Raw genomic sequence first — 27067 nt, forward strand, 5'->3', positions numbered from 1 at the left:
TCTTGGGGGGGGGGATTTGAGCCCCGCCTGGTTGCCATGGCAACCCCGCTAGGCCCTGGGCCTTTCCCTGCAGGCCTGGCGCGGCTCTTGGGCGCTGTCTTCCCTCCCCGGCTCCCCCGCCCGGCTCGACCCGAATTCCTCCGGGGCTCAATTCACATAAGCTCCTTATTCCCCATTTGCCCTCTCCTGTCCTTCCCCTCCTCCTCCTCCGCCGCCGCCTCGGGCTCCTATGGCAACCGGCCTGCGCGTCCCGCTTGCTCGGGTCTGGCTCAGGCGCGGCTGGCATTGGCGGCGAAGGCGGCGGCGGCGGCAGCAGGCCGAGGCATGAGGGAGTCGGCCGGGGAGCCGGCGGAGCCGAGGGCCGGGGCCTCGGGGAGCCGGATCTATGCGGAGTACAAGGAAGGGGGGCAGCCCTGTGAGTGAAACCGCGGTGGGGAGGCCATGGGAAGAGGGGGCCCGGTAGGGTTGCCAACCTCCAGGCAACAACTGGAGATCTGCTATTACAACTGATCTCCAGGCGACAGAGATCTGTTCCCCTGGAAAAAGTGGCCGCTGGGGCCATTGGACTCTATGGCACTGAAGTCCCTCCCCTCCCCAAACCCCGCCCTCCCCAGGCAACAGCTGGAGATCTGCTGTTACAACTGATCTCCAGGCGACAGAGATCAGTTCCCCTGGAGAAAGTGGCCGCTGGGGCCATTGGACTCTATGGCATTGAAGTCCCTCCCCACCCCCAAAACCTCCCCCTGGTGGCGAAGAGGGACCTGGCAACCCTTGGGCCCGGCCAGGTGGGGCCTCTCAGGCCAGGGTAGGGGGGGGACATACGAATCAGCTGCTCGCTTCCTCCCCTGCTCCCTTATGGGATCCAGTTTCCATGCAAGGTATGCTGCAGAAGTAGATCACTGGATCCCACATAGGCTGACTTGGCCCTTGGCTTGAGGTCTCCACCCCCCCTTTTATGCCTCAGTTACCTTAATTGCCCAGTAACAGTAATTCAGGAGAGGTTAGCAAGATCAAACAGTTTCTTCATTGGCCAATAAAGAAAGCAAGGCGCGTGGAGGGAGCTCTTAAAGCATCGGAGCTATTCCACCCCGAACGAAAGACTACATGATGTTTTATAGACTTAACATAAAAGAGAAATATCATCATTACGTCGAACCTCTTGACCAGAACCTCTTGACCAATATACATTTGATTCGTATACATGACCATTAGCATTCTCCAATTAGGATGAGTTTGAGGTGTTGCCCTAAATGGCTATATGATATCTAATGAAGAAACTAAAGTTAACATTCCTTTCTGACACTTCTGCTCTCTTAAATCACTGCTAGGCCTTGTTGAGGAGCCTGCTTGTACCAGACAGAGAGAATGATCTCACTAGCACTTGACTAGAAATGGTTGCTAGGTTATGCTGACCCAGAGATCCTTGCACTAGTGAATCTCTGAACCAAAGATTAATTCTTTCCCCATCATACATGGGATAGTGCCTTTTACATATGTGTGCATAATATATATGATTCCTGATGCTATGCTCCTTATACCTGAGCATGGCATCTCATATATCTGTAAGTGTGAATATATATGAAAGAATATATGTTTTCCCATAAATGAAGCTTATAGGCACTTCACCCCCAAGGGTTGCTGGGGGTGATTACTACCCCGTTTCAACACTCTTTTGTCTTGAATTTTGCCTACACGACGAAGGCCATTTATGCATGGGGAGGTTTTGCCTTGGATTTACTGCTCTCTAGATGCACGTTTTCCCCATCCGAATTCTCAAAACTCAACAATAAGCCCCCATGCAGAGTTCTGAGAATTTGGATGGGGGGAAATGTGCATCTGGAGTGTGGCCAATCCAAGGCAAAACCTCCCATGCATAAATGGCCAAAGTGTTCTCTCACTCACATACGCACATAAATTACCTTGTGGTACTTACTGTGATCATAGGGTTGCCAGCTCCTGGTTGGGAAAATACCTGGAGATTTGGGGGATGGAGCCTGAGGAGGGTGTGGCTTTAGGGGAGGGGCTGTGGCTCAGCGGTAGAGGATCTGCTTGGCACGCACAAGGTCCCAGGTTCAGTCCCCCGGCATCTCTGGTCAAAAGGATCAGACGATGTGAAACACCTGAGACCTTGGAGACCTGCTCCCAGGCCAAATAGACAATATTGACAATATTGACCTCAACATTGACAATATTGACCTCAACAGGCCAGTGGTCTGACCCAGTAAAATATACAAGGCAATATATGTGATCCTGCTTAAATACCAATTAAAGGGTTTGAATTAACAACCAACGTATTTTGGGGGAGGGGGCCATGAGTCAGTGGTAGAGCATCTGCTTGGCATGCAGAAGGTCCCAGGTTCAGTCCCCGGCATCTCCAGCTAAAGGGACTAGGCAAGTCGGTGATGTGAAAGACCCCTGCCTGAGACCCTGGAGAGCTGCAGCCGGTCTAAGTAGACAATACTGACCTTGATGGACCAAGGGTCTGATTCAGTAGAAGGCAGCTTCATGTGTTCATGCGAGGGTGGGGTTTGGAAGGGGGAGGGATTTCAGTGCCACCGAGCAGTGGTTCCCAAACTTTTTGATTCATGGAGCACTTTTCAGGAGAGAAATTTGTCACGGAGCACTAATTTTCATTTAGCACCTATATACTAAACTGAATGACAGTCGTATTTTTCTTTCCAATCTCTTCACGGAGCACTAGGAGATGTTTCGCAGAGCACCAAGTGCTCCGTCGTGCACAGTTTGGGAACCGCTGCCATAGAGCATAGTATATGCACCCTCGGTTATGAACCAAGACATTTAGAGGTGTGCCGAAAAACCTGAAAATTTGGCAAAAATATAAATTTGAAATAACAGCAACTATATTTATTACAAACATTATTGTAATATGAAGGGTACAATTTATAGAAATGAGCTGCCAAGGGGTACACAGGTGAAAAAAGGTTGGGAACTTCTGCCATCGAGTCCAGTTGCCAAAGCAGCCATTTTCTCCAGGGGAACTGATCTCTGTCGCCTGGAGATCAGTTGCAATAACAGTAGATCTCCGGCCACCATCTGGAGGTTGGCAACCCTATGTGATGCATATGTTTATATGAAAAATGTATAAGCCAAGCTTACTAGGGTTGCTAACTCCAGGTTGGGAAATTCCAGGAGATATGAGAGGGATATAATAATTTATAGGCAGGTTTCATTTTATTCTGTACATAGAAGGGTTTTAGTCTTTAAAAAAGTATTCTCAGGCACCACCACACTAACATCAGTCAAAAGGGAGACTTTCCATTTGACCATGATGCCTAATAGCGGGATTTATTTTATTTAAGCCTTTATTAATAGCCTACTTTTCTCCCTGAGAATCAAGGCAGACTACAAAATACATTTTCAAAATTAAATCAGACAGCATAAAACGTCCAATAAACTATTCAGTGTGTGTGTGTTAAGTGCCGTCAAGTCGCTTCCAACTCATGGCGACTTTCAGTAGGGTCAGGATTATGGAACTGGAAAACAGTGCAAACAAAAAAGAAATAAACTGTCTAGGTGGGTTACAAAGCAGAAGGCAATGCAGTAAAAGCAAGGTGATACACACCTGAAGCATTGCAATGGGCTACAATCCTATTCCCTTCCAAAGAGAACTCCTGAGCTGTTCTGCTACACAACAGTTTTAACCCCTTTATAAAAATGCCCCCCAGAACATTTCTGTTTTGCACATTCCGGGAGATTATAGAAGTTGTAGGGCCTTCCTGGAATGTCTGTTACGATGTGATTCTTGCCTGGCTCTGATTTTGTTGTAAAATACTCGCTCCACAATCCCATACAGGATTGTTGGTGGAATGTGCCATCAAGTCACAGCCAGTTTATGGCTACCCTGTAGGGTTTTCAAGGCAAGAGACGAATGGAGGTGGTTTGCCGTTGCCTGCCTCTGCATAGGAACCCTGGACTTCCCACCCTTCTGAATCTATTGAAGTCAATGGGAATGAAAGAGTGTAACTCTGCAGAGGCCTGCACAGTAGACCTAATTAGGATTACTCCTTAACACAGCTACTGCTCTGGAATCTGCCTCTACAATCCAAAAATAAAATGCGTTATGCAGAAGAGTGAAGCGGGCCTCCGATTTTAGTTCAGAACCAAAAATTGTGTGCCTTAGCTTCAAAAGTTTTAGAAAGACTGATGTAAGCGACTCTTAATTAGCTTGGGATATTACAGTTTTGAAAACGCAGGTACGAAAGCGTGGAAGAAGCGAACATGCAACAGTTAAATATATTTTCTCCTGCACTTCCTCCAGGGAGTTCAGAGCAGCATATGTGGCCTTCTCACAAGTATGGAGAAGGTTATATAGATAGGAGAAGGAAAAGGCAAACACTGACGTTCTCAGTTTCTATCACCAGCAAATATATATATAGCAAATATATATATAGCAAAATATATAGCAAAGCTATATATTCTGTAGGTTTTTTGAAACAAACAAAAAGTCAGTAGACTGCCATCAGGGCTGTGTTCATGCGAGGATTCCCTGGGAGTGGAGAAGTGCACAACATGGTCACGGTAATAGTATTTGCATTCTTGAGAATCACATCTTTTTTTTAAAAGCAGGTTTTAGGCATCCAAGTAATGACTTTTATGCATATGTTGTTTCCATGGTGATCACTCCCACCCAAGACTACATCGGGATTTCGTTTTCATTATGCACGCTTTTTCCGACCTTTAGAAGTCACTTCACCCTCTGCCCGTGTTTTCCCCGTGTTTTCTGGATGCTGTTTCTCCCCACGGGGAAAACGCGGGGAGAGAGCGAAGTGACATCTAAAGGTCGGGATAGGTGTGCAAATTAAAATGAAACCCTGAAGTAGTCGAGGGTGATCGCCACAGAAAGATCCCGTGCATAAAAGGCCTGAGTTTGTGTGCATTACCAGTACTCTGTTGCCAGCTGCCTAGAGAAAAAATGACCAGTTCCAATAAAAGAAGCTTAATGGGATGTTAATTACCAGGTCATGACTCTTTCCCCTTCCCCATGATGAGAAAAACTATGGTACCAAATGGTGAACAGTGAAGAACAAACACAAATAAGAGAAATTGGACAAATCTATTTAATCTGCATAATTATATATAGGATGCAGAATTCAACCTTACTTGGTGCAGAAATGGAATTATCTTACTACAGACTTTTTGTTTATTAAGTAGAGCACACACAGGCCCGGGGGTTTCTGAGGGGCTAAAGAAGAAAAAAAATACAAAATCTTGATGGTGGGAATTTCAGTTGCTGTTAGGTAATAGTCAAGCCACTATTACTTCTATATCTTTAGGGTATCTCTTGAAATTGTAATCATAGGCTAAGAGTTAATTACAGCATAATAAATTATTTGATTATTGCCTTGTGAACTTACACATTTTCTTAGAACACCTGGATCTGTCCCAGCTTGATGCTGGCCTTGGAGTCATAATGATATGAGGCTGTGGAACAGTTTTTATAATTATAGTACCTTACATCTAAATTAGGGATCAGTGACTAGAGGCCTGTGGCCCAAAATATGCCCTCTGAGGCATACCCACTGGCCTTCCAGTTGATAACCTAGAAGCATAAGAGATGTGGGGAAAACAGAACCTGTGGCAATAGGTAACAGCTGAGGCACTGGCCCGCCACTTCAGTATACGGCCCTGCCGGAAAACTAGTTCCTGATCACAGACAGATAATACACTCAGTCTCATCTTTTTAAACAGTGGCCCACCAAAACTATATACAACCAATCAATGAAGTGGAATCTAGTCCATAAGAGTTAGTCTTTAAGGTACCACATTTGTGGATGAATAAGACACCAGCAGCACCCTGAATAGCCCAGACTATCAGTTCTCATCAGATCTAGGAAGCTAAGCAGGGTTAGCCATGGTTAGTATTTGGCTGGGAAGCCACCAGGAAGACCAAGGTTGCTATGCAGATGAAGGCAATAGCAAACCGCCTCTGCTCATCTCTTGCCTTGAACACCCCATGAGGGGTCACCATAAGTTGACTGCTAATTGACAGCGCTTAACTATTATTATAAGACATTGTCCTTCAAACAAGGGCCATGCCCTTCTGCATGAGTCTGGGTGTGCCTCCTGGTTAGAATGAGGCACCTCTGGACAGAGACTCATACAGAGCTGCAACTAGCAGCCTCCCCCGATAGCTGCATATTTTGCAGGACTGTATCAGGACTAACTGATCAAATCATGTTCTATGCAGAGACATGGCAGAATTGCCTAGCAGAAGCTGACTGGAAGAGGCCAGTAAGGGTAATAAGAAATGCAGGGGTATATTGTGCAACTTCATTCACAGGGAGATGCTTTGGTACCACAGGAGTCTTTAATTCTTTAACAGGTTTATTCTTCAAATCACATTAGTGAGCACTGGCATCCATTTCACTGTCTTTTGTAAAACAGGGAAGAAATTTGTATATGTGGAACCTCCTCGGAGAGTTAAGGAAGTACTTGAAGAAGAGCTTTATTTCCGGAGAGATGAGTGCAGAATCAAGCACCCTTCAGAAGGTAAGCACTGTGGCCAGTCAAAGAAACCACCCTGAGGAGTTGTTGTTCTTTGAATGGTGAGGTGCAACATAGACATTTATTAAATAACTAAATAAAAGCATTTAGAAAATTAACATTTCAATCCTAAACAGAGTCTGTTCAAATTAGTGGTCTTAGAGGAGAAGAAGAAGTTGGTTTTTATATGCCGACATTCTCTACCACTTAAGGAAGAATCAAACCGGTTTACAATCACCTTCCCTTCCCCTCCCCACAACAGACACCCTGTGAGGTAGGTGGGGCTGAGAGAACTCTCAGAGAACTGTGACTAGCCCAAGGTCACCTAGCTGGCGTCATATGTAGGAGTAGGGAAACCAACCCGGTTCACCGGATTAGCTTCCACTGCTCATGTGGAGGAGTGAAGAATCAAACCCGGTTCTCTAGATTAAGTCCACCACTCCAAACCACTGCTCTTAACCACTACACCACGCTGGCTCTCCAGCATGTAACTACTTAGGATTGCACTATAAATGTGGGGGGCTGAAGGGGGTAGTGAGCATCAGATAGATCTGAATTCTGCAACTTCATTTGATGGAATTCCTGGGGAAATTTATAAGATGTGTGTGTGCCATCAAGTCACAGCTGACTTACGCCACCTGGTAGGGTTTTCAAGGCACAATATGTTCAGAGGTGGTTTGCCTTTACCTGCCTCCGCGTCATGACTCCGGTAGTCGTTGGAAGTTGCCTATCCAAATTCTAACCAGGGCCAACCCTTCTTAGCTTCTGAGATCTGACAAGATCAGGCTAGCCTGGGGCTATCCAGGTCAGGGCATAAGATGTCGTAGAAGACTTTTATTCACTTGTTACGTTCATATCACACCCTCCTTCTTGGAGTTCAAGGAGACACACGTGTTTTCACAGTCGATCCTGTCGAAGCCCCTTGTAAGGTATGTTAGTCTGAAAGATGATCACCCTGTTTCAGCTTTGGCTGTTTGCACGCAGAAGCTGGCTTCCCTGTGCATATCACGAGCGGGATAAGGAGCCCTACAGGAAAATGCATCCCCACGGGCTGAAAACACCAGTGGGGAGCCAGGTCTGGATGTATATGACGCACAGTTGCATCACTGGCAATCATACCAATCACCTTTTGGAGGGATGCAGAGGCAGGAAGGTCTGACCTACCCCCCACACACACACACACACCTTACTTCCTCTAATAGACAACTAGTGCTATTGTAGATTCAGCTGGAATGAGGCATTTCAGCCAAAGTAAAGATATACACAGCATTCGTCTGCTGCACATGCTTTATCTTGGATCAAGGCCAGCGGCTTCCAGTGAAATCTGAACTTGGGTTTCAGCCGCTAGAACATACAGCCAGCCACCTGTCAAGATATTTATATTCTCTCTTTCAAGAGCACGCTTCCCTCATCTTTTGCACCAGATCAACATGAGCTCTCCTCTTTGCATTCATGATCATTAAATCAGTTTCCCAGACCAGTCTCAACTTCTTATTATTTATTAGTTTGCATTCATCTGTTCAGCCAGCCAACTGGTTCACCACCTAAAAAGGTGTCAAAGAGAATGTGGGGAATTGAGGAGGAGGAACAAAACAAACGAACAAAAACCCACAGGACAGATTCTCATATCATAATCTGTACGCTCTTTCTTGTTCTTCTTCCAAAGGGAACATAACCATTCTTATTCATGCAGTATGATCCAAATGATGGTATTTATTAATTTAAGATATTTATACCCCAGTTTTCTTCCCATTGGGGATGCAGAGCAGCCTGCAACATGGTTCCGTTCTCCTTCATTTTATTCTTTTCTTCATGTTTGTTGATGTTATACACATCCTGAAACGCTGGACACCATGTACAAGGTGTGAGCCGTGAGCTATGTTTTAAGGCACAAAGACGAACTATTTTAATGTAAAGCCCCACAGAATATAAGGCTTTTATATATATTTTTACCTCGTACAACACGTGTCAGGATGTGTATTGTGAAATTGTGTTCGTCTGACCACTGAGAAAGGCCTCAGAAGGCCGAAACGTCCCTGGTCAGTTTTTGGTCATTTTATGTACAAACATTAACTGCTATGAGTTGGAGCTATTTGTAACCTCCAAAAGCTGGAACTGGCTTGGTAGGATGCAAGTTGCGTAGGCCTGTCCTAGTGCCCACTGTAGTGTCGTTGTGATTCTACTCCCTAACGATAGATTTGCATAGCCAAGTGGTGAATGCAGGTATCCCATAGCGGCTGCGTCATTTGAAGTTTTCATCCTAGGCTGTTTTTGTAACCACGACCACCCCAGTCTTTTCCAGCACATGCAGGCAGTTGCCCTCAATGTGAAGAAGGCTTGCCCCATGAATATGGTGGCAATTGATATTCTGATTCTACCTCCTTCTATAAACAGGGATAGTCTGCACATCTTCATACATCTCTCATCCATCTTGATGGACACTCGTGTGCATTCTTGGCTTACGTACATTCATATAAGCCAGTGATTTTTCAGACTTCCTACTTGCAAGGAACACAGTTCATCAAGGAACCTTTCACCATCTAGCGTAGGATGCCTGCACATGGCAAAGGGGTCTGAGGCATGCTCCATTCATGTGGGGTGCTGGGCAGACCTTCAGGATCCCCTGCATGAATTGAGCACATGCTGTAAAGCACACTCCTACTGTTTTACATTGCTGGAGAAGACTGATAATCTTTCAGAAAAGACTGTCTGCCATGATTTAGCTCCCTCACAGGGGAGGGGCTGTGGCTTAGTGGTATGCTTGGCATGCAGAAGGTCCCAGGTTCAATCCCCGGCATCTCCAGTTAAAGGGACTAGGCAAGTAGGTGATGTGAAAGACCTCTGCCTGAGACCCTGGAGAGCCGCTGCCAGTCTGAGTAGACAATACTGAATTTGATGGACCAAGGGTCTGATTCAGTATGAGGCAGCTTCATGTGAAGAATCTCTGATAAGCTTCTAGGATGTTCCAAAGTTCTTCAGGATACCAAAAACCATCATTCTCAAGCTTTGCACATTTACTCCTCATTAGTTTTCAAGCAGTACCATTGAAGTGATACCAATGAAGCTGAGTATTTACATTTCTGCCAGTCAAGGACCTTTAAATGGCATCCAGGAATTAGGCTCGGATCCAACCATCAGTAGAAGGTACTGGTGGGTGCAGATTTCCCCCACGTTTCTCTTCCCCCAGCAGTCCCTTTTTATTCCTGGAGCTGAGAGGCCTATGTGGGGAAAGCCCACACTGGATGGGGGCGGGGAGTGGCTGCAGCAAGGAGGTGATTCTCCCCTTCCCACTCCTCCCTGCAGTCCCTTTGACCTGTTTGTCCGTACTGCAATTGGACGTATGAAGCTGCCTTATACTGAATCAGACCCTTGCTCCATCAAGGTCAGTATTGTCTACTCAGACTGGCAGCGGCTCTCCAGGGTCTCGAGCAGAGGTCTTTCACATCACCCACTACCTGATTTTTTTAGCTGGAGGTGCCAGGGATTAAACCTGGGACCTTCTGCAAGCAACGCTGATGCTCTACCATTGAGGTACAGCCCCTCCCCGTATTCTAGGAGTCACCTTTCTAAGAGTCAAAAGGGACACCTTGTGGGAGAGGAATGGGGGAGGGGGGAATCCACACGCCTTGGGCTGACTGTTCCATTGAATCCAAGTCGTGCAGTTGTGTGACGTTCTATGTAAAAATGGCAATGCTGTTCCATAAAAATGAGTGTCTTGTTTTTAACATTATGCATTAGTGGCTCTGGAAGGAATTTGGAGCTTGAAAAGGAATTTCCCCGTGGGAGGCTTCAAACCAGTGTCACAGACTCCAAGCAACATGCTTCCCCGGCCTAAGTACTACTCCAGGCATGCAGTAGTAACAAGTAAGAATGTGATCGCTCCCCTTCCTTTCTCCCATCCATTCTTGCCACGCTATACCTTGCCAGCATGATGTAGTGGTTAAGAGCGGTGGTTTGGAGCGGTGGACTCTGATCTGGAGAACCGGGTTTGATCCCCCACTCCTCCACATGAGCGGCAGATGCTAATCTGGATTTGTTTCCCCGCTCCTACACACGAAGCCAGCTGGGTGACCTTGAGCTAGTCACACTGTCTCAGCCCCACCTACCTCACAGGGTGTCTGTGTGGGGAGGGGAAGGGAAGGTGATTGTAAGCGGTTTGAGTCTCCCTTAAGTGGTAGAGAAACTCAGCATATAAAATCCAACTCTTCTTCCTCCTCTTCCTCCTGCTGCTGCTGCTGCATCACATGTGCCTCGATGGCGAAACCCATCTTTGCTATACCATGGTCAATCCAGTTCCCCAAAGGGTGTACCACACCATTTGCGAAAGTTGTTTTCATGCTCCCACATTACGTTTTACTCTTGTTGTAGTGCAGTCCTAAGCAGAGTCGTGCCCTTCTAAACCCATTGACGCAGGAAGGGTGGAATTCTTCTTGGGATTGCACCGTTAGTGTTACACTGTATGGCTGAAGTTGGGTGAATGTTGACAATCCCTGGTGAATTTTGTGGATGTCCAGAAAACTCAAGAGATCCAACAGTGAACGTTTAGGGTCTCTCACTCAAACGGGATTGTTAGTATTTGACAGTGTGTGTCTGAGAAGCTGGGATGTACACCAGTAAATGCTGACATTCACCGTATTCTCTGGACATCAGCAACCTTCCCATGTGAATGTCAGCATTCATTCAGGCATTCATGTAAAACAACTTATGGGCGCAGCTTTTAAAAAAATAATATTTGTCTTCCATCCTTCGAGAAACTTAAGGTGTTTGCTTTTCCATGTTAACCTCACAATGAACCTGTCAAGTAGATTAGGCTGAGAAGAAAAGAGCAACTGGCTCACAAGAGGTCTTCAGCCTTTATTTGACAAGCTCTGCCAATTGCAGTCCACCCACTTCAGTAGGCAGCCCTGGCCCTCCTCCTTGCCCTCCACAGACTTACCACCCGCTTTCGACTGCAGGTTGTTTGATTCTGCTTCACTGTGCTCCTCTACATTTGGCACAGCCAACAGGGTGAGCGTAGGCTTCAGCATCCAGCTGCTTGAGGGGAGGGAGTCATTCATTCATTCCTCAAGGAAGTCCTGTGTAGCACACAGAAAGCCCACGTTCCTTCTCCAATTGGAACTAGGATTTTGGGAAGCAGAGGCTAGCCACCCTGTTGCTGCAGAGGAAGATGTGGCCCGTGCCAATTTCAATGCAGAGAACCAGCATGGTGTAGTGGTTAAGAGCAGTGGATTGGAGCGGTGGACTTGAATCTGGACCTCAAGGTTTGATTTCCCCACTCCTTCACATGGGCGGCGGGCACTAATCTGGTGAACCAGGTTGGTTTTCCCACTCCTCCACATGAAGCCAGCTGGGTGACCTTGGGCTAGTCACAGTTCTATTAAGAGCTCTCTCAGCCCCACCTACCTCACAGGGTGTCTGTTGTGGGGAGGGGAGGGGAAGGGAAAGGGATTGTAAGCCGGTTTGATTCTGCCTTAAGTAATAGAGAAAGTCGGCCTATAAAAACCAACTCTTCTTCTTCTCCTCCTCCTCAGAACTCCCGGGTTCATTGTATGTGTGTGGTCATCACAGTCATCTAGGGTTGCCAGGTCCCTCTTCTCAACCAGCGGGAGATTTTGGGGCGGAGCCTGAAGAGGGTGGGGTTTGGGGAGGGACTTCAATGCCATAGAGTTCAATTGCCAAAGCGGCCATTTTTCTCCAGGTGATCTGATCTCTATCGGCTGGAGATCAGTTGAATTAGCAGGAGATCTCCTGCTACTACCTGGCAGTTGGCAACCCTACAGTCATCAGGTGTAGTTCATGCTGTAGGAACTTGCAGCTGCGCTCTCAGATGTTATATTTCACAGTAGCCCAGGTGGTTAATGAGTTTACTCCAGAGCGTGCGATTTGTGGACTGCAGCTCTTCAGTTTAGATTATCTCAGTTCTTGTGCCTCTGGAAGTTTCCACACTAGTTTACCTAGTTTCCACACTAGTAAACCACACTAGTTTACACGAGACCAGAGACGGAGTTCCAACAACAACGGCTTTATTGAACGAACTAGAACTGAACTGTAGAACGGTGCAACCAACCCGGCTTATATGCCAACCCAGCCACACGGGGCCACGCCCCCCACGTCCGTGATTGGGCGGCTGAAACCCATGGCACCAATGGAACACACAAGTGAAGGAGCCTGGATAAGTTCCAAGCTCAACAAGACTCTAACCTCCCCTCTACATACATAACAGAAAACTTACTCGACAACCTCCGTGGAAGCCCCATTTTCTAAACTCGGAACTTTTGGCGATTTCCCTCTCGCTCGGTACTCTGTGCCAGCAAACGTCTCTCTGCACTGCTTAGTGATCATTGCCGTGGCCACAAAAATTGCAGCAAATGGGGGTTTGCCAGGGAAGAGATGCTATAGGCATTTCTGCAGGGAGGACCCATAGCTCAGTTGCCCACCTCATAGTTACCAACCTCAAGGTGAGGCCTGGAATTCTCCTGGAATTAGAACTCATCTCCATACCCCTGGAGGAAATGGCAGTTTTGGAGGGTAGATTCTATGGCATCACTACCCCACTGACCTCCCTCCCCTTCCCAGACTACTCCCTCCCTGGGCACTGCCCCTAAATTGCCAGGAATTCCCCCTCCCTGAGCCACAGTTGGAACCCCTGTAACTCAGTAGTACAGCTTGTGGCTTGCACACCAAAGGTGCCGGGTTAAGACCCTGGTATCTTTGTTTTAGAAGTCTCATGTAGAAAATGGTGGGAAAGATCTGGGAGAATGGCTGCCGATCAGAGCAAACACCACAGGGTTAGATGGACCAGTGGTATTAGGCAGTTTTGTCTTTCGTAGTGATGGGCCACAGAGGTTTTCTGATTCTTTCAAAGAACTATCCTTTAAAAGTCTTTATGTGCATCTACACAGTTTTAGAGAGCCAGTGTGGTATAGTGGTTAAGAGCGGTGGATTCTAATCTGGAGAACTGGGTTGGTTTCCCCACTCCTCCACACGAAGCCAGCTGGGTGACCTTGGGCTAGTCACAGTTCTCTTCGAGCTCTCTCAGCCCCACCTACCTTACAAGGTGTCTGTTGTGGGGACAGGAAGGGGAGGAGATTGTAAGCCAGTTTGATTCTCCTCAAAAGGTATAGAAAATCAGCATATTAAAATCAACTCTTCTTCTATTCCTACTTTTTGGAAAGTCTGACATCTCATAATAGGTGTTTTGTCCCTGATTATTAAAACTGTAAACCGTTTCAGCCCCTAACTGGAAGGATTCTGGAACTGAGAGACATGTGCTAAGTGGGTTTCAACCCTCCATACAGACAAGAATCATTGTCTACTTCATTGTAACCAATGAGGTCGTGGTACAAAAATGGAACTGAATAGTTGGTAAGGCCACTCCCATAAAATATTTATCAGCCTCTCATACTTTTTTCCCTCCCCATTTAGGACAGCCCATCTGAAAAGCAGCATCTCCCCTAATGGAAGTCGCAAGAACAAATCAAAATTACCGTTGTTATTTTTGTCTAAATGAAAAGCACTGTATTTTAGAACTTGTATAATAGCTTGTAAAATAAACTGTGAAGCTCTGCAGCAGTCAAGGACGTCATTGCTGTTCTCTCGGTAGCATCTGCTCAACACTCACAGCAGAAGCGTTCCACCCAGGCCAAAATAAATGAAAATGCCTTTGATATGTGATTTTACACTTGCGGCATAACCGTGAGATCTCAAAACGTTCTTACTCATTTCCAGCGGTGCAGTACTAATCTGAAGAAGAGAGGAGACACCAGAACCCTTCTGCCCCACCTCGGGAAGCTGCCTTATACTGAATCAGACCCTTGGTCTATTGAGGTCAGTACTGTCTACTCAGACTGGCAGCAGCTTTCCAAGGTCTCAGGTAGAGGTCTTTCACATCACCTATTAGTTCATTCTTTTTAAACTGGATACACCAGGCATGTATCCAGCGTGGTGTAGTGGTTAAGAGCAGTGGTTGGAGCGATGGAGTCTGATCCGGAGAACCGGGTTTGATTCCCCACTCCTGCACAGGAGCGGCAGAGGCTAATCTGGTGAACCAAGTTGCTTTCCCCACTCTTCCACATGAAGCCAGCTGGGTGACCTTGGGCTAGTCACACTCTCTCAGCCCCACCTACTTCATCAGGTGTCTGTTGTGGGGAGGAGAAGGGAAGGTGATTGTAAGCCGGTTTGATTCTTCCTAAAGTGACAAAAGTTGGCATATAAAAACCAACTCTTCTTCATCGGACCTGTGACATTCTGCATGCCAAGCAGATGATCTACCATGGAGCCACAGCCTCTCTATCATATCTCCCAGACTTTTTTTTCCTTTCCCTCGTGGTCTTCTCCCACATTAAAGGTTATCAGGCATGTAGAAGAAACCCATGTGTATCCCAGGGAGAATGTGGGCTTCTCCAAATACTGCCCCATGGACTATATCTAGTTGGAAAACAGCATGGGTGGATAGCTAAAGGCCCTTCTGTACACACCCCGAAGTCCTGATGTTAATTCGAAACTGTGTGTGTGGAAACTGAGGAGAACCTACAACTCTTCTGTGGTTTTTGTGTGTTCTGGCACCGAGGAAGAGGGGTAGATACAAACTGGATATTTCATAATGCATGATGAGGGTCTTCATAACCCTCTAATGGTCCCTTCCCCTTATAGCAACCCTGTAAGGTAGGTTAGGTTGAGGGTGTGCAACAGGCCCAAAGTCACCCACCAAGCCTCCATGGCAAATTCAAGATCCGAACCTGGTTCTCCCAGCTCCTAGTCTGATACTCTAACCACTACACCACACTCGCTCTCAAATTAGGTGAAGAATATTGAGCAGAGTGTCCAAGTTAGGTTTGAAAGAAGTAAGTTTTGAAGACAGAGTCAGGAGTTAAATTTTGAGGATTGAGAGAGAGAGGAACTAGTCTAACAGTCAAGATTAAAATGAATCTAGCCTCCCATCTCTTCAGAAAAAGCATCGCTATTCTTAGCCTGAGCAAAACATTTGGAATAGCCAGGGTAAGCAAACATGTTTTGCACCTTTACAATGGGGATTCTGTGCCGGGAGGTTCCAGCCCCAGTGCAGTACTCCTGCTGCTCAGCCTTTAGTCGGTCTTTACACATCAGCAGGGATTATCTTAAGTAAGTACAAAGTTCTTGATTCTCAAATACATTTGTTTGATTTTAACCACAGCAATTTCTGTTAATACATCCGTGTACAAAGTACATCATACAAATGACGGGTGGGGTTTCATAACAGTGTATAGTATGGCATATCAAAAGAGAAATCTTCAATGACGCCAATAAAAGAAATGCCAGGCCCTTTCTCATAATAAATACTGTATTAAAAGCAGCAAACAATTTTGTAGCACCTTCAAGATAATTTTTTTAATTCTCTGGTCCTTCTCCCAACTGTGGCGGGGGGAGGGGGGGAAGCATACCCTGGTAAGCTTGCTGATTACCCACTGAGTCCAAAAGTGCTGCTCAGAGCAGAGTGCCAGGTGAGTTCAAAATAAAACCTCATCCAGGATTTAATATTGGACGAGGTGGCCAACCTGGTACGTGTGGTGTAGTGGTTTGGAGCGGTGGACTCTGATCTGAAGAACTGGGTTTGATTCCCCACTCCTGCACAGGAGCGGCAGAGGCTAATCTGGTGGACTGGATTTGTTTCTCCACTCCTACACACAAAGCCAGCTGGGTGACCTTGGGCTAGTCACAGTTCTCTTAGGGCTCTCTCAGCTCTACCTACTACCTCACAAGGTGTCTGTTGTGGGGAGAGGAAGGGAAGGAGATTGTAAGCCGGTTTGATTCTCCTTAAAAAGGTAGAGAAAGTCAGCATACACAAACCAACTCTTCTCTACCAGAGAGAGCTGCTGCCAGTCAGAGTAGACAACACTGACCTTGATGGACCAAGGGTCTGACTTAGTATAAGGCAGCTCCAGGTATTCATGCGAGGGCCACCACCCGGCCTTAAGAGACTGGGCTTTATGACTCAGAGAAAGTCGGCATATAAAAACCAACTCTTCTCCTCCTCCTCCTCCTGCTGATCCCCCACTGCGTCCAAACGTGCTGCTCAGAGGGGAATGCCAGGTGAGTTCAAAATAAAACCTCCCTCATCCGGGATTTAATATTGAACGAGTAGGCCAACCTGGTATATATCACAGAGACCTGGGTGGGTGAAGAGGGAGGGGAGGTTCTCTCCCCACTCTGCCCCCTGGTTTCCTGGTACGGCATCAGCTTAGGCTTGATGGGTGGGGAGGGAGCATCGGTGGTCTATCAGACCTCATCCTTTCTTTCTCACAGAACCCAGAGTGTGAGCTTTCAAGCTCCACTCCTTGTCTCTGAGCTTCTTCTGAAGATTAACCCCCTCGTCCATCATACTGATGGATCCAGATGTTTTCCTGACATCTCTTGGGGATCTTCTGGCCTGCAAGGCTGGGGCTCTTCGTCACAGCACCGGTCAGTCTGTGGAATATGGAGATGCCCTGAGCTGAAGACATGATCGCTCCAGAGCACCCTCTTCCTTCCTGCAGAGCCCAGAAGGCAACGCTTCATAGCAACCGGTGTTATTTGAGGAGTGTTCAAAAATGGCATTCTCTTACCTGCAACCCGAACGGTACTATTAGTCTCATTCTGTCTGAAGCAAGCCAGAGATCGACGTTTTGTTTTGAGGATGGTGATTAATTTTGAAGCTGTCAAGAGCTGAGGTACAGAACCTCCTGGGAACGTCATGGCTTGTGACCTGAAATCAGAATACCTGAGGGCTGGTTATGGCGATTCGGTGCTGAGGGGAAAGTATTCTGCACACTCTCCAATCACTTCAGAGATGCCAGAGCTCTCACACTACAGGTTGGAAGAGTGAAGTTAGTAGAGACTCAATCCTGGGGGTGATAAGGTAGGGCTCATATGGTTATAGCAAAAGTAACAGGAATAGACAGGAGTGCATTTGGTTAGGTTTCTTTTTTTAATATAGTTGGGACCAGGACAAAACTGATAGAATGGTTATGTATTTGGCATTTACACAACATTAATTTAATCTTCTGTTTACGGCTGAGAGGCTATCAAACCGGTTTTTGATACAAGTCCAGTGGCTGGCACCCGATAGTTCTATTTAGAACTAGAACATTGATCCCTCAATGGAACTTCCACATACAGGGGCAGTATACCCCTGAAAACAACCAGGTACTAGAGAGAAATACTAGGGAGGAGCGTTGGCTTCAGGTCCTGTTTGGGAGACTTCTTGAGGAATCTGCCCCACTGCTATTAAAAACAAGATGCTGGCCTAGATAAACCTTGGACTGATCCAGCAAAGCAGTTAGTTGCTTAAGAAGGCATTTTCAAAAGCTGTCAGCTTACCCTCATTTGCAGTCTGGCTGCTGGTGTCAGAAAACCAGCACCTAGCTGGATATTGTGGAGGGTGAATGGAAGACAATTAATGCATCTAATTAGCTTCTTTTATTCTAAACTGCTTTGAGCATAGTGGAAAAGTGGTGTTAGAAACACATAAACAAATAAATAACTGCACCAGAGGGATTCAACTGGCAAACCGTACTGTCTATTCCCCACTGCATTTGAAAAGAAAATAGTCACAATACCTGTTCGTTCAGCTAAGGAACCACCCCACAATTGGGGAACGAAACAGCCAAGACTCTGTGGTGAATGGACTGGAGGAACAATGTTGTCATTTGTCCCACATTTTTTGGTCAATCAACAAATCAATAAAAACACATAAACAAACAATGCCAGAACCAGGGAGGAGGGCCAATAACTGTTACTGGGGGTATACCAACGTAATGGATTTTATCTTTAAAGCTCTGAATCGGCTGGATCCAAAGAGCACCGTCCTCATGGGATTCCTGCTTGACCCCCCCCCCTTTCTGTTTTAGGGACACCAAAGTGGTACCAGCAAAAGTTGCATCCTCTTTAAACAATACATTCAGCTTTTGGAAACTCCTCAACATATAAGTTAAGTGTGTACAAAGCACTATTTCAATAATCCTAACAGGTATGGCCGATATGAGCTCAAGTTTGAGAGAAGGCGGCTTGCTAAGGCCTCCTAGCCCGCAGAGATGATATTTGAATCAGAGGCTTCCTGGTTTACCAGGAAGTTTAGTGCTTGTCTTTAATACCGTTTAGGAGACTGGCCAAATCATTTCTGATCCAGCTGGCTTTTGATCTTCCACCCACACACTCATTTGTGTTGGGAAGTGTTATTATTTTAATGGGATGTTAAGAGCGCTAATGCTTTTAATGGTTTCTTCTTGTTCCGCTGCATTTTATATTTGAATGGATTATAACTGACTACCGGTTGGTGGACTGCAGTTTAATATTTTAGTACTGTTGGTTTCGGTGTACTAAAAAAACCAAATCCGGCTCTGTAGATTTCCCTTTATCTTTTATTTATGAACCACTCTAAATTTTTGCTGAACAAAAAAAAGGGGGGGAATAACATTTTCCAGCTCAATGTCTTGTAGAATTATCCCTTCTGTTTTCATTGGCAAAGTTGTAAACCCCTTTTTTATGATACATTCAGTTCCAGCTGAAACAAAACTGAATTTGTGATCCTTGCAGCAGGAAGATCCATGCAGAATGCTTTATATTCTATTATGGGCTTGGCCAGATTGGGGTGGGTAGGGAGCATGGGGCGGAATGATAGAATTGGGTTCAAATCCCCTCTCAGTCAGAATACTAACAATCATTTTATTCTCTCAACCGAATCTACCTCACAAGATTGCTGTCAGAATAATGTGATGTCTCCAGGTCTATTATGCATGGCTGTTTCACTCGCCGTCACCCCTCCGACGACTTCAGATCTTTGTGTTTATTATGTATGCTGTTTCCGACCTCAGAGGTGGCCTTGCTCTCTCCCCCTGAATCTCCCCGCGTTTTTAGAGACCTGCTTTATCTCAAATTTGAAAACGCAGGGAAATGTAGGGGGAGAGCGTGGTGACCTCTGACCATCGGAAACGGCATGCATAATCCAAACAAAGACCTGAAGTCGTTGGAGGGGTGATGGCGGGTGGAACAGCCATGCATAAAATACCTATGTGGACTTGAAGGCAGCATAAAATGCCGCAGATATTGGAAGGGTAGAGTGTCCTCAGGCCAATGGTGATTTATGGGTTTGGCTGGGGGGGAGGCGACACTTGAGAAAAGAGGGAGTATAGGCACTAACTGAATTAACTCCATGAGGAGCGTGACCAAGACAGAGATGAAGATATGGAGGGGTGTCCAGTGCCCTAATTTAAGTAGGGAGTGGGTGTGCTCCTTGGGAGACAGTATATGTCAAAGGCTTCATTTAAGTAAGAGGTGCTTGTGCTATCACCTGTCTGGAACTCCTGACAGCCAGCGTGGTTGCAGTGGTTAAGACAGTTGGACCAAGTTCTGGGAGACCTGGGTTCGAACCCCCACTCCGCCATGGAAGCTTGCTGGGTGATCTTGGTCTACACCCTCTCAGCCTAACCTACCTCACAGGGATGTTTTGAGGATAAAATGGAGGAAAGGAGAACAAAGTAAGCTGCTTTGGGTCACTGCTGAGGAGAACAGCAGGATATAGATGAAGTGAATAAATAAATATAAAAGTGCCTCTGTGCGTGTACTGATTTCCATGCTGGGTAACCATGGTTTGAGTAATATGGGGGAGGGGGTGATGGAGCATTGGCCTTGGATGCAGAGGTCCCAGGTTCAATCCCCAGCATTTCCAGTTAAAAGGATCAGGTTGTAGGTGATGGGCAAAAGAGCCAGCATGGTGTAGTGGTTAAGAGATGTGGACTCTAATCTGGAGAACTGGGTTTGATTCCCCACTCCTCCATGTGAGCTCTAATCTGGTGAACCGGGTTGGTTTCCCTATTCCTCCACATGAAGCCAACTGGGTGACCTTGGGCTAGTCACAGTTCTCTTAGAGCTCTCTCAGCCCTACCTACCTCACAAGGTGTCTGTTGTGGGGAAAGGATGGGAAGGAGATTGTAAGCCGGTTTTATTCTCCTTAAAAAGGTAGAGAAAGTCAGCATACACAAACCAACTCTTCTTCTCTACCAGAGAGAGCCGCTGCCAGTCAGAGTAGACAACACTGACCTTGATGGACCAAGGGTCTGACTTAGTATAAGGCAGCTCCAGGTATTCATGCGAGGGCCACCACCCGGCCTTAAGAGACTGGGCTTTATGACTCAGGCCTGTCCCTTCCTTGGCGATAGGAAGCCCCCAACCTCTCTCCTTTGAGATGCCAGTGGTCACCAAAGTCACCAATGCACTTGACTGTGGAGATAGCCAGCGGCCGACAAGGCTTGCCCCTCCGCTGTACAGAATCATAAAGCTGGAAGGGACCACCAGGGTCATCTAGTCCAACCCCCCACACAATGCAGGAAATTCACAACTACCTCCCCCACCCACAGACCCAGTGACCCCTCCTCCATGCCCAGAAGATGCCCAAGATGCCCTCCCTCTCATGATCTGCCTAAGGTCAAAGAAGCAGCATTGCTGACAGATGGCCATCTAGCCTCTGCTTAAAAACCTCCAGGGGAGGAGAGCTCACCACTTCTGAGGTTTGGAAGACAATCATAGTGGGGAGGGAATTTTTTTTTGCTTGGCCCCTCCAAGCAAGGGGCCATGGCTCAGTGGCAGAGCCTCTGTTTGGCATGCAGAAGGTCCCAGGTTCAATCCCCGACATGTCCAGTTAAAAGGACTAGGCAAGTAGGTGACGTGAAAGACCTCTGCCTGAGACCCTAGAGAGCTGTTGCCAGTCTGAGTAGACAATACTGACCATGATGGACCATGGGTCTGATTCAGTATAAGGCAGCTCCATGTGTTCGTGTATTTTTTTGGAGGGGCTGTGGCTTAGAGGTAGAGCATCTGCTTGGCATGCAGAAAATCCCAGGTTCAATCCCCAGCGTCTCCAGTTTAAGGAACCAGGCGAGTAGGTGATGTGAACGACCTCTGTCTGAGACCCTGGAGAGCCGCTGCTGGTCTGAGTTGCCTTGGATTTGCCGCTCTCTAGATGCACGTTTTTCTCATCCGAATTCTCAAAACCCTGCATGGGAGCTTCTGTTTTAGTTGTGAGAATCCGGATGGGGGGGAAAGTGCATCTAGAGAGGGGCAAATCCAAGGCAAAGCCTCCCATGCATAAGCGGCCCAATACTAGAAAAGGGCAAGAGTCCAGTAGCACCTTAAAGACGAACAAAAATCTTTTCTGGTAGGGTATGAGCTTTCGTGAGCCACAACTCACTTCTTCAGATACTGAAGGCAGCTCCATGTGTTAATGTGTTTTTTGGGAGGGGCTGTGGCTCAGAGGTAGAGCATCTGCTTGGCATGCAGAAAATCCCAGGTTCAATCCCCAGCGTCTCGTTTAAGGAACCAGGCAAATAGGTGATGAAGAAGAATACTGAAGAATACTTCAGATACTGAAGAAGTGAGCTGTGGCTCCCGAAAGCTCACACCCTACCAGAAAATATTCTTGTTAGTCTTTAAGGCGCTACTGGACTCTTGCCCTTTTCTAGTATTGGGCAAGAGTCCAGTAGCACAAATACTGAAGAAGTGAGCTGTGGCTCACGAAAGCTCATACCCTACCAGAAAATATTCTTGTTAGTCTTTAAGGTGCTACTGGACTCTTGCCCTTTTCTACTACTGGTATCTGAAGAAGTGAGCTGTGGCTCCCAAAAGCTCACACCCTACCAGAAAATATTCTTGTTAGTCTTTAAGGCGCTACTGGGCTCTTGCCCTTTTCTAGTATTGGACAAGAGTCCAGTAGCACAAATACTGAAGAAGTGAGCTGTGGCTCACGAAAGCTCATACCCTACCAGAAAACATTTTTGTTAGTCTAAGGTGCTACTTGGCTCTTGCCCTTTTCTACTACTGGTATCTGAAGAAGTGAGCTGTGGCTCCCGAAAGCTCACACCCTACCAGAAAATATTCTTGTTAGTCTTTAAGTTCGCTACTGGACTCTTGCCCTTTTCTAGTATTGGGCAAGAGTCCAGTAAAACAGATACTGAAGAAGTGAGCTGTGGCTCACGAAAGCTCACACGTATCAGAAAATATTCTTGTTCGTCTTTAAGGTGCTACTGGACCCTTGCCCTTTTCTAGTATTGGGCAAGAGTCCAGTAGCACAAATACTGAAGAAGTGAGCTGTGGCTCCCGAAAGCTCACACCCTACCAGAAAACATTCTTGTTCGTCTTTAAGGTGCTACTGGACCCTGGCCCTTTTCTAGTATTGGGCAAGAGTCCAGTAGCACAGATACTGAAGAAGTGAGCTGCCCTACCAGAAAACATTCTTGTTCGTCCTTAAGGTGCTACTGGACCCTTGCCTTTTCTACTACTGCAGACAGACTAACACGGCTCCCCACGGCCCAATACTGACCCCGATGGACCGAGGGTCCGGTTCGGCAGAAGGCAGCGCCACGCGCTCGCTTCCAAACAGCTGCGGCAACTCAACAGGTAAGTCGGCCCCTTTCCTCCCCCCCCCCACCATCACCCTGTCCTCCTGCTGGACAGCCCCCCGCCCCTGCCACCCAACGCCTGGCCGTCGCAGCCCCCGCTAAAGCCTCCGGCCACCCCAGGGCCGTCCACGCCCGGCGGCTCTCCAAGCAGGCGCCTGCCCCGAGGCGGAGCCGAGCCGCGGGAGGAGGAGGAGGAGGAGGAAGAGGAGGAGGAGGCAGCATGGCCGGGCAGGTGGGGCGGCGGGAGCTGCCGCCGGAGGGGCCGGGCGCGGGGCGGAGGCGGTGGCAGCAGCAGCCGCCTCCCGTGCAGCATGCGGCCGCGGCGGCGCCTCCTTCCTCCCCCTGCCCGGCCGAGCATCCCCCGGAGCGGTGGCAACGGCCCGCGATGGAGCCCCGGGGGGAGGCGTCGGGGGCGGGGGTCTTGCAGCAGCGGCGGCGGCGGCGGCGGCGGCGGGTGGGCTGCTGGCGGCCGCCCCGGCGGCTCCCGCGGCGCCTGCTGGCCGCCGGCCTGACCTGCTGCACCGTGCTGGCCCTGTACGCCGCCAGCGGCCTGCAGGGCCTGCCTGCGCGGCGGCCCCGCGAGGAGGAGGAGGCGCCGCTGTCCGTGCTGCTCTGGTGGGAGCCCTTCGGCCGCCGCCGGCCGCTGGGCGACTGCCGCGCGCGCTACAACATCAGCGGCTGCAGCCTCAGCACCAACCGCAGCCGCCTGCAGGGGGCGCACGCCGTGCTCTTCCACCACCGGGACCTGGTCCTGCACGGCCCCCAGCGGCTGCCCGCGGCCAGGACCCCCGCCCAGCGCTGGGTCTGGATGAACTTCGAGTCCCCCTCCCACTCCCCGGGCCTGCGGGGCCTGGCCGGCCTCTTCAACTGGACCATGACCTACCGGGTGGACTCGGACGTCTTCGTGCCCTACGGGTACCTGCGGGCCAGGGGCAGCCCGGCCCCCGTCGCCTTGCCCGCCAAGACCAAGCTGGCGGCCTGGGTCATCAGCAACTGGAACGAGGAGCACGCCCGGGTCCGCTACTACCGGCAGCTGAAGCGGTACCTCCCCGTCGACGTCTACGGGGCCCGGGGCCTGGAGCTGGAGGACGGCAGCGTGGTCAAGACCGTCTCGGGGTACAAGTTCTACCTGGCCTTCGAGAACTCCCAGCACCCCGACTACATCACGGAGAAGCTCTGGAGGAACGCCTTCCGGTCCAGGGCCGTGCCCGTCGTGTTGGGGCCCCCCAGGGCCAACTACGAGCTCTTCATCCCCTCGGATTCTTTCATCCACGTGGACGACTTTGCCAGCCCGGCCCAGCTGGCCGTGTACTTGAAGTTCCTCGATAAAAACAAGAACAGGTACAGGAGGTATTTCGCCTGGCGGAAAAGATACGACGTCCGGGTGCCTTCGTTCTGGGATGAACACTGCTGTAGGGTTTGCGAAGCGATCCGGGCCGCCGGCGACCAACGCAAGACCGTTCAGAATCTGGCCAACTGGTTTGAGAGTTGACCGGGCTGGGCTGGCAAGATGTCCACCGAGGGAGTCTTTAAGAGTAAGAGGGAGTAAGAGAGAGAGCGAGAGCTGAGGATGACGGGTTTTCTCAGACACAGCATGCGAGGAGGAAGGAAACTGTCAGGGTTTTGGTCTGAGGTGTGCTCGGGCTGTCTGCTTCAGTCACCGCACCGTGAGTCAGCCCGGATCCTTATCTCCCTTCTTGGCTGTTGTAATTCACATGCTAGAGTCCTTCGGGGACTGTTGAGAAGGGAGAATGGCATTTGTGTTCCTTCCATATATTTGTGGGGGGGAACTCCCTGCACATAGAAAACTAGCACATCTGAGAGGAGGCTAGTCTGAAACCTTGAGGGGCTATGTTACGAGCAGAGGATTGCAAACCTGGAGAGCATGATATAAATGTGATAGGCCCGGAAACATGCTTTTTTTTGCTGAACCTTTTGTTTTGAGGTGGCGACCTTTGGTCGCTTGCTGGTTGACTTGGGATGGCGTGATGACTGATCTTGAGAATGCCTGAACATGCCTTGGCATCTCATGGCCCGGCTTGGATTCTGAAGAGTTCCTTGGGCACAGGGAGCCACATTGACACATGTGAAGGGTTTCACAAGGCCAGTCACCATGGCAAAATAACTTGAAAAGGTCAACCTGCAACTTCTTTATCACACGAGCACGGAATGTAAATAATGGCCTAAATCTAGCCCCAGGCTACCATTTTACAGCCGATCAAAAGGAAATTGCAGTTATAAGGATCGTGACAACGTTTGAACTCCCTTTGAGGGGGCACATGAAAGGAGGGGAGTTGTAAGTGCAGCTAAATGCAGTTCTGTTACTGGCCAAGGGGTCAGCCAAGTGTTGATTCAAAGCCAATGTTCTTCTGGCTACAGATTGCTTGGGTCTTCCATCGCTTGAATGTGTAGATGTGGCACAGATTGGTCACACCACGCCCGAGAAATTACCAATCTGTAGCTCTAACCAATTGTGTCAGTGCTGTGCTAGTCTAGAGCAAATTTTACGCACAACGGAGGTTTTTTTAAATGATTTTTCCAAGCAACTGTGATATTCTTCAGAAGTTTAGCAGGCACTTCTTGATGAAACAGAAGTTTAGCGGCACCTTGAAAACCTAACAAACTGCATTCTAGCGTAAGCTTTTGTGAATCGGAACTCACTTAATCAGTTGCAGATTCCTTCTTTAGGCAGATATATTTATACTCAGAGCAGCAGACAACAGAAGGGGTGGGAAAGATGCTACAGCACTGTTTAAAACAAATGTCCAATATAAAGAGTAATCAAGCCGCTCAGAGTGGACAAGGACCACTCCTTATTGTTGATAGATATGCAAAGTAGGATTAACATAAAAGGTGTAGGGTGAACCGTGATATGCAGATCAAATTCAAAAGTATAGAGGCATATCTGAACTAATTGTCACCTGTAAGTGGGTAAGATGTGCTAAGAATTTAGCTTTTTTTTTGGTGCCATCAAGTCACAGTTACTTATGGTGACCCCATAGGGTTTTCAAGGCAAGAGACGTTTGGTGTCTGTTTGCCGTTGCCTGCCTCCACGTCACAACTCTGGTGTTCCTTGGCAGCTGCCCATCCTAATACTAACCAGGGCTGACCCTGCTTAGCTTCTGAGATCTGATGAGATCAGGCTAGCCTGGGGCTATCCAGGTCAGGGCTTAGCATGTATAGCAAATGAGAAACGGCAGATATTTGTTAGATAGAGATGAACTTCTTGATGAATGCTAATTCAACAGTTCCCTGTTGGATTCTCCCCTTGAAGTGATAATGTGTAGGTGAGCAATAAGAAACCAACTCCCCTAAACAGCAGCTGATCTAATCATGCTGATGTTACCCCACAACGTGCAGCCTCCGGGAATGCTCCAGGTACACATTTAGGGTGAAGACATACATAACTGAAGGCAGCTCCTCCTAGCTTTGAAAGTTGCTCGATGAGTCTACATATCAGTGGAAAAAATGTTGGCTTACCCATCCATCTCCTCACCCCACCACACATCAGTTTAGCTGCTTTCCTTTGGAAAAATAAAATTCACACATCTGTTCATCCTTCATTTTTAAAGTCACATTTTTTAAATGGCTGCGGTACACCTTATTATACACCTCAGAACCATCTGCGATCCATGAGACGGCTTCTAAGTGAATGTGGAAAAGGCGCTGAGAGAGTAGAAAGTTGAGAAAGGACTGATCAAAGCCAGAAATACTGCCACTGGATGTGTTTTCTTATTTTTCCATGTGCTGACATTTGAGCAGTGATGTTTGTAACAGAAGGGTTTCTGTTGACTTTTTAAAAAAAAATCCTGGGCCTTTGTGCATTTATTTGGGGACCCCTTGATTATAGAAGTATATTAAAACGCAGTGGCCTGAAAGAAGCCCTTATCTATCAAATCTTCAAATAGATCCCAGGGGAGGAGGGCTGCGTTTTGAAAAGTACAGGTAGATGCCATGAAAACAAACAAGCCCTTCAGGGTATAAAGGGTTTCTTTCATTAAAAGTAACTACTTTTTGCCCAGGGAGCAAAGTAAAGGGAGCCAGGGAAAGAAGAAAACGCCTTCAGAAGTTTTGCTAGGAGCGTCAGTATGTTTACAGGCGTCTGCACAATTTTCCCTTCACTGTCTTGGGGAAGAGGTAGATGTGATCTATGAGTT

General features: G+C 47.9%; 2 protein-coding genes across 2 annotated transcripts; both read left to right on the forward strand.

Moving 5' to 3' along the window:
- The first annotated feature begins 36 nt into the window (after positions 1-36).
- On the forward strand, positions 37-14063 carry C12H11orf97 (chromosome 12 C11orf97 homolog). The gene is made up of 4 exons (XM_056858858.1): positions 37-415; positions 6406-6510; positions 10243-10368; positions 13930-14063. The coding sequence occupies exons 1-4, from the start codon at positions 37-39 to the stop codon at positions 13941-13943; spliced, it is 624 nt and encodes a 207-aa protein (XP_056714836.1). The 3' UTR covers positions 13944-14063.
- An 8772-nt stretch (positions 14064-22835) lies between these two features.
- On the forward strand, positions 22836-24402 carry FUT4 (fucosyltransferase 4). Its single transcript, XM_056858859.1, has 2 exons — positions 22836-22908; positions 23003-24402. The coding sequence occupies exons 1-2, from the start codon at positions 22836-22838 to the stop codon at positions 24400-24402; spliced, it is 1473 nt and encodes a 490-aa protein (XP_056714837.1).
- Positions 24403-27067: the final 2665 nt, after the last annotated feature.

This window comes from Euleptes europaea, chromosome 12 (assembly GCF_029931775.1).
Source record: "Euleptes europaea isolate rEulEur1 chromosome 12, rEulEur1.hap1, whole genome shotgun sequence".
Lineage (NCBI taxonomy): Eukaryota > Metazoa > Chordata > Lepidosauria > Squamata > Sphaerodactylidae > Euleptes > Euleptes europaea.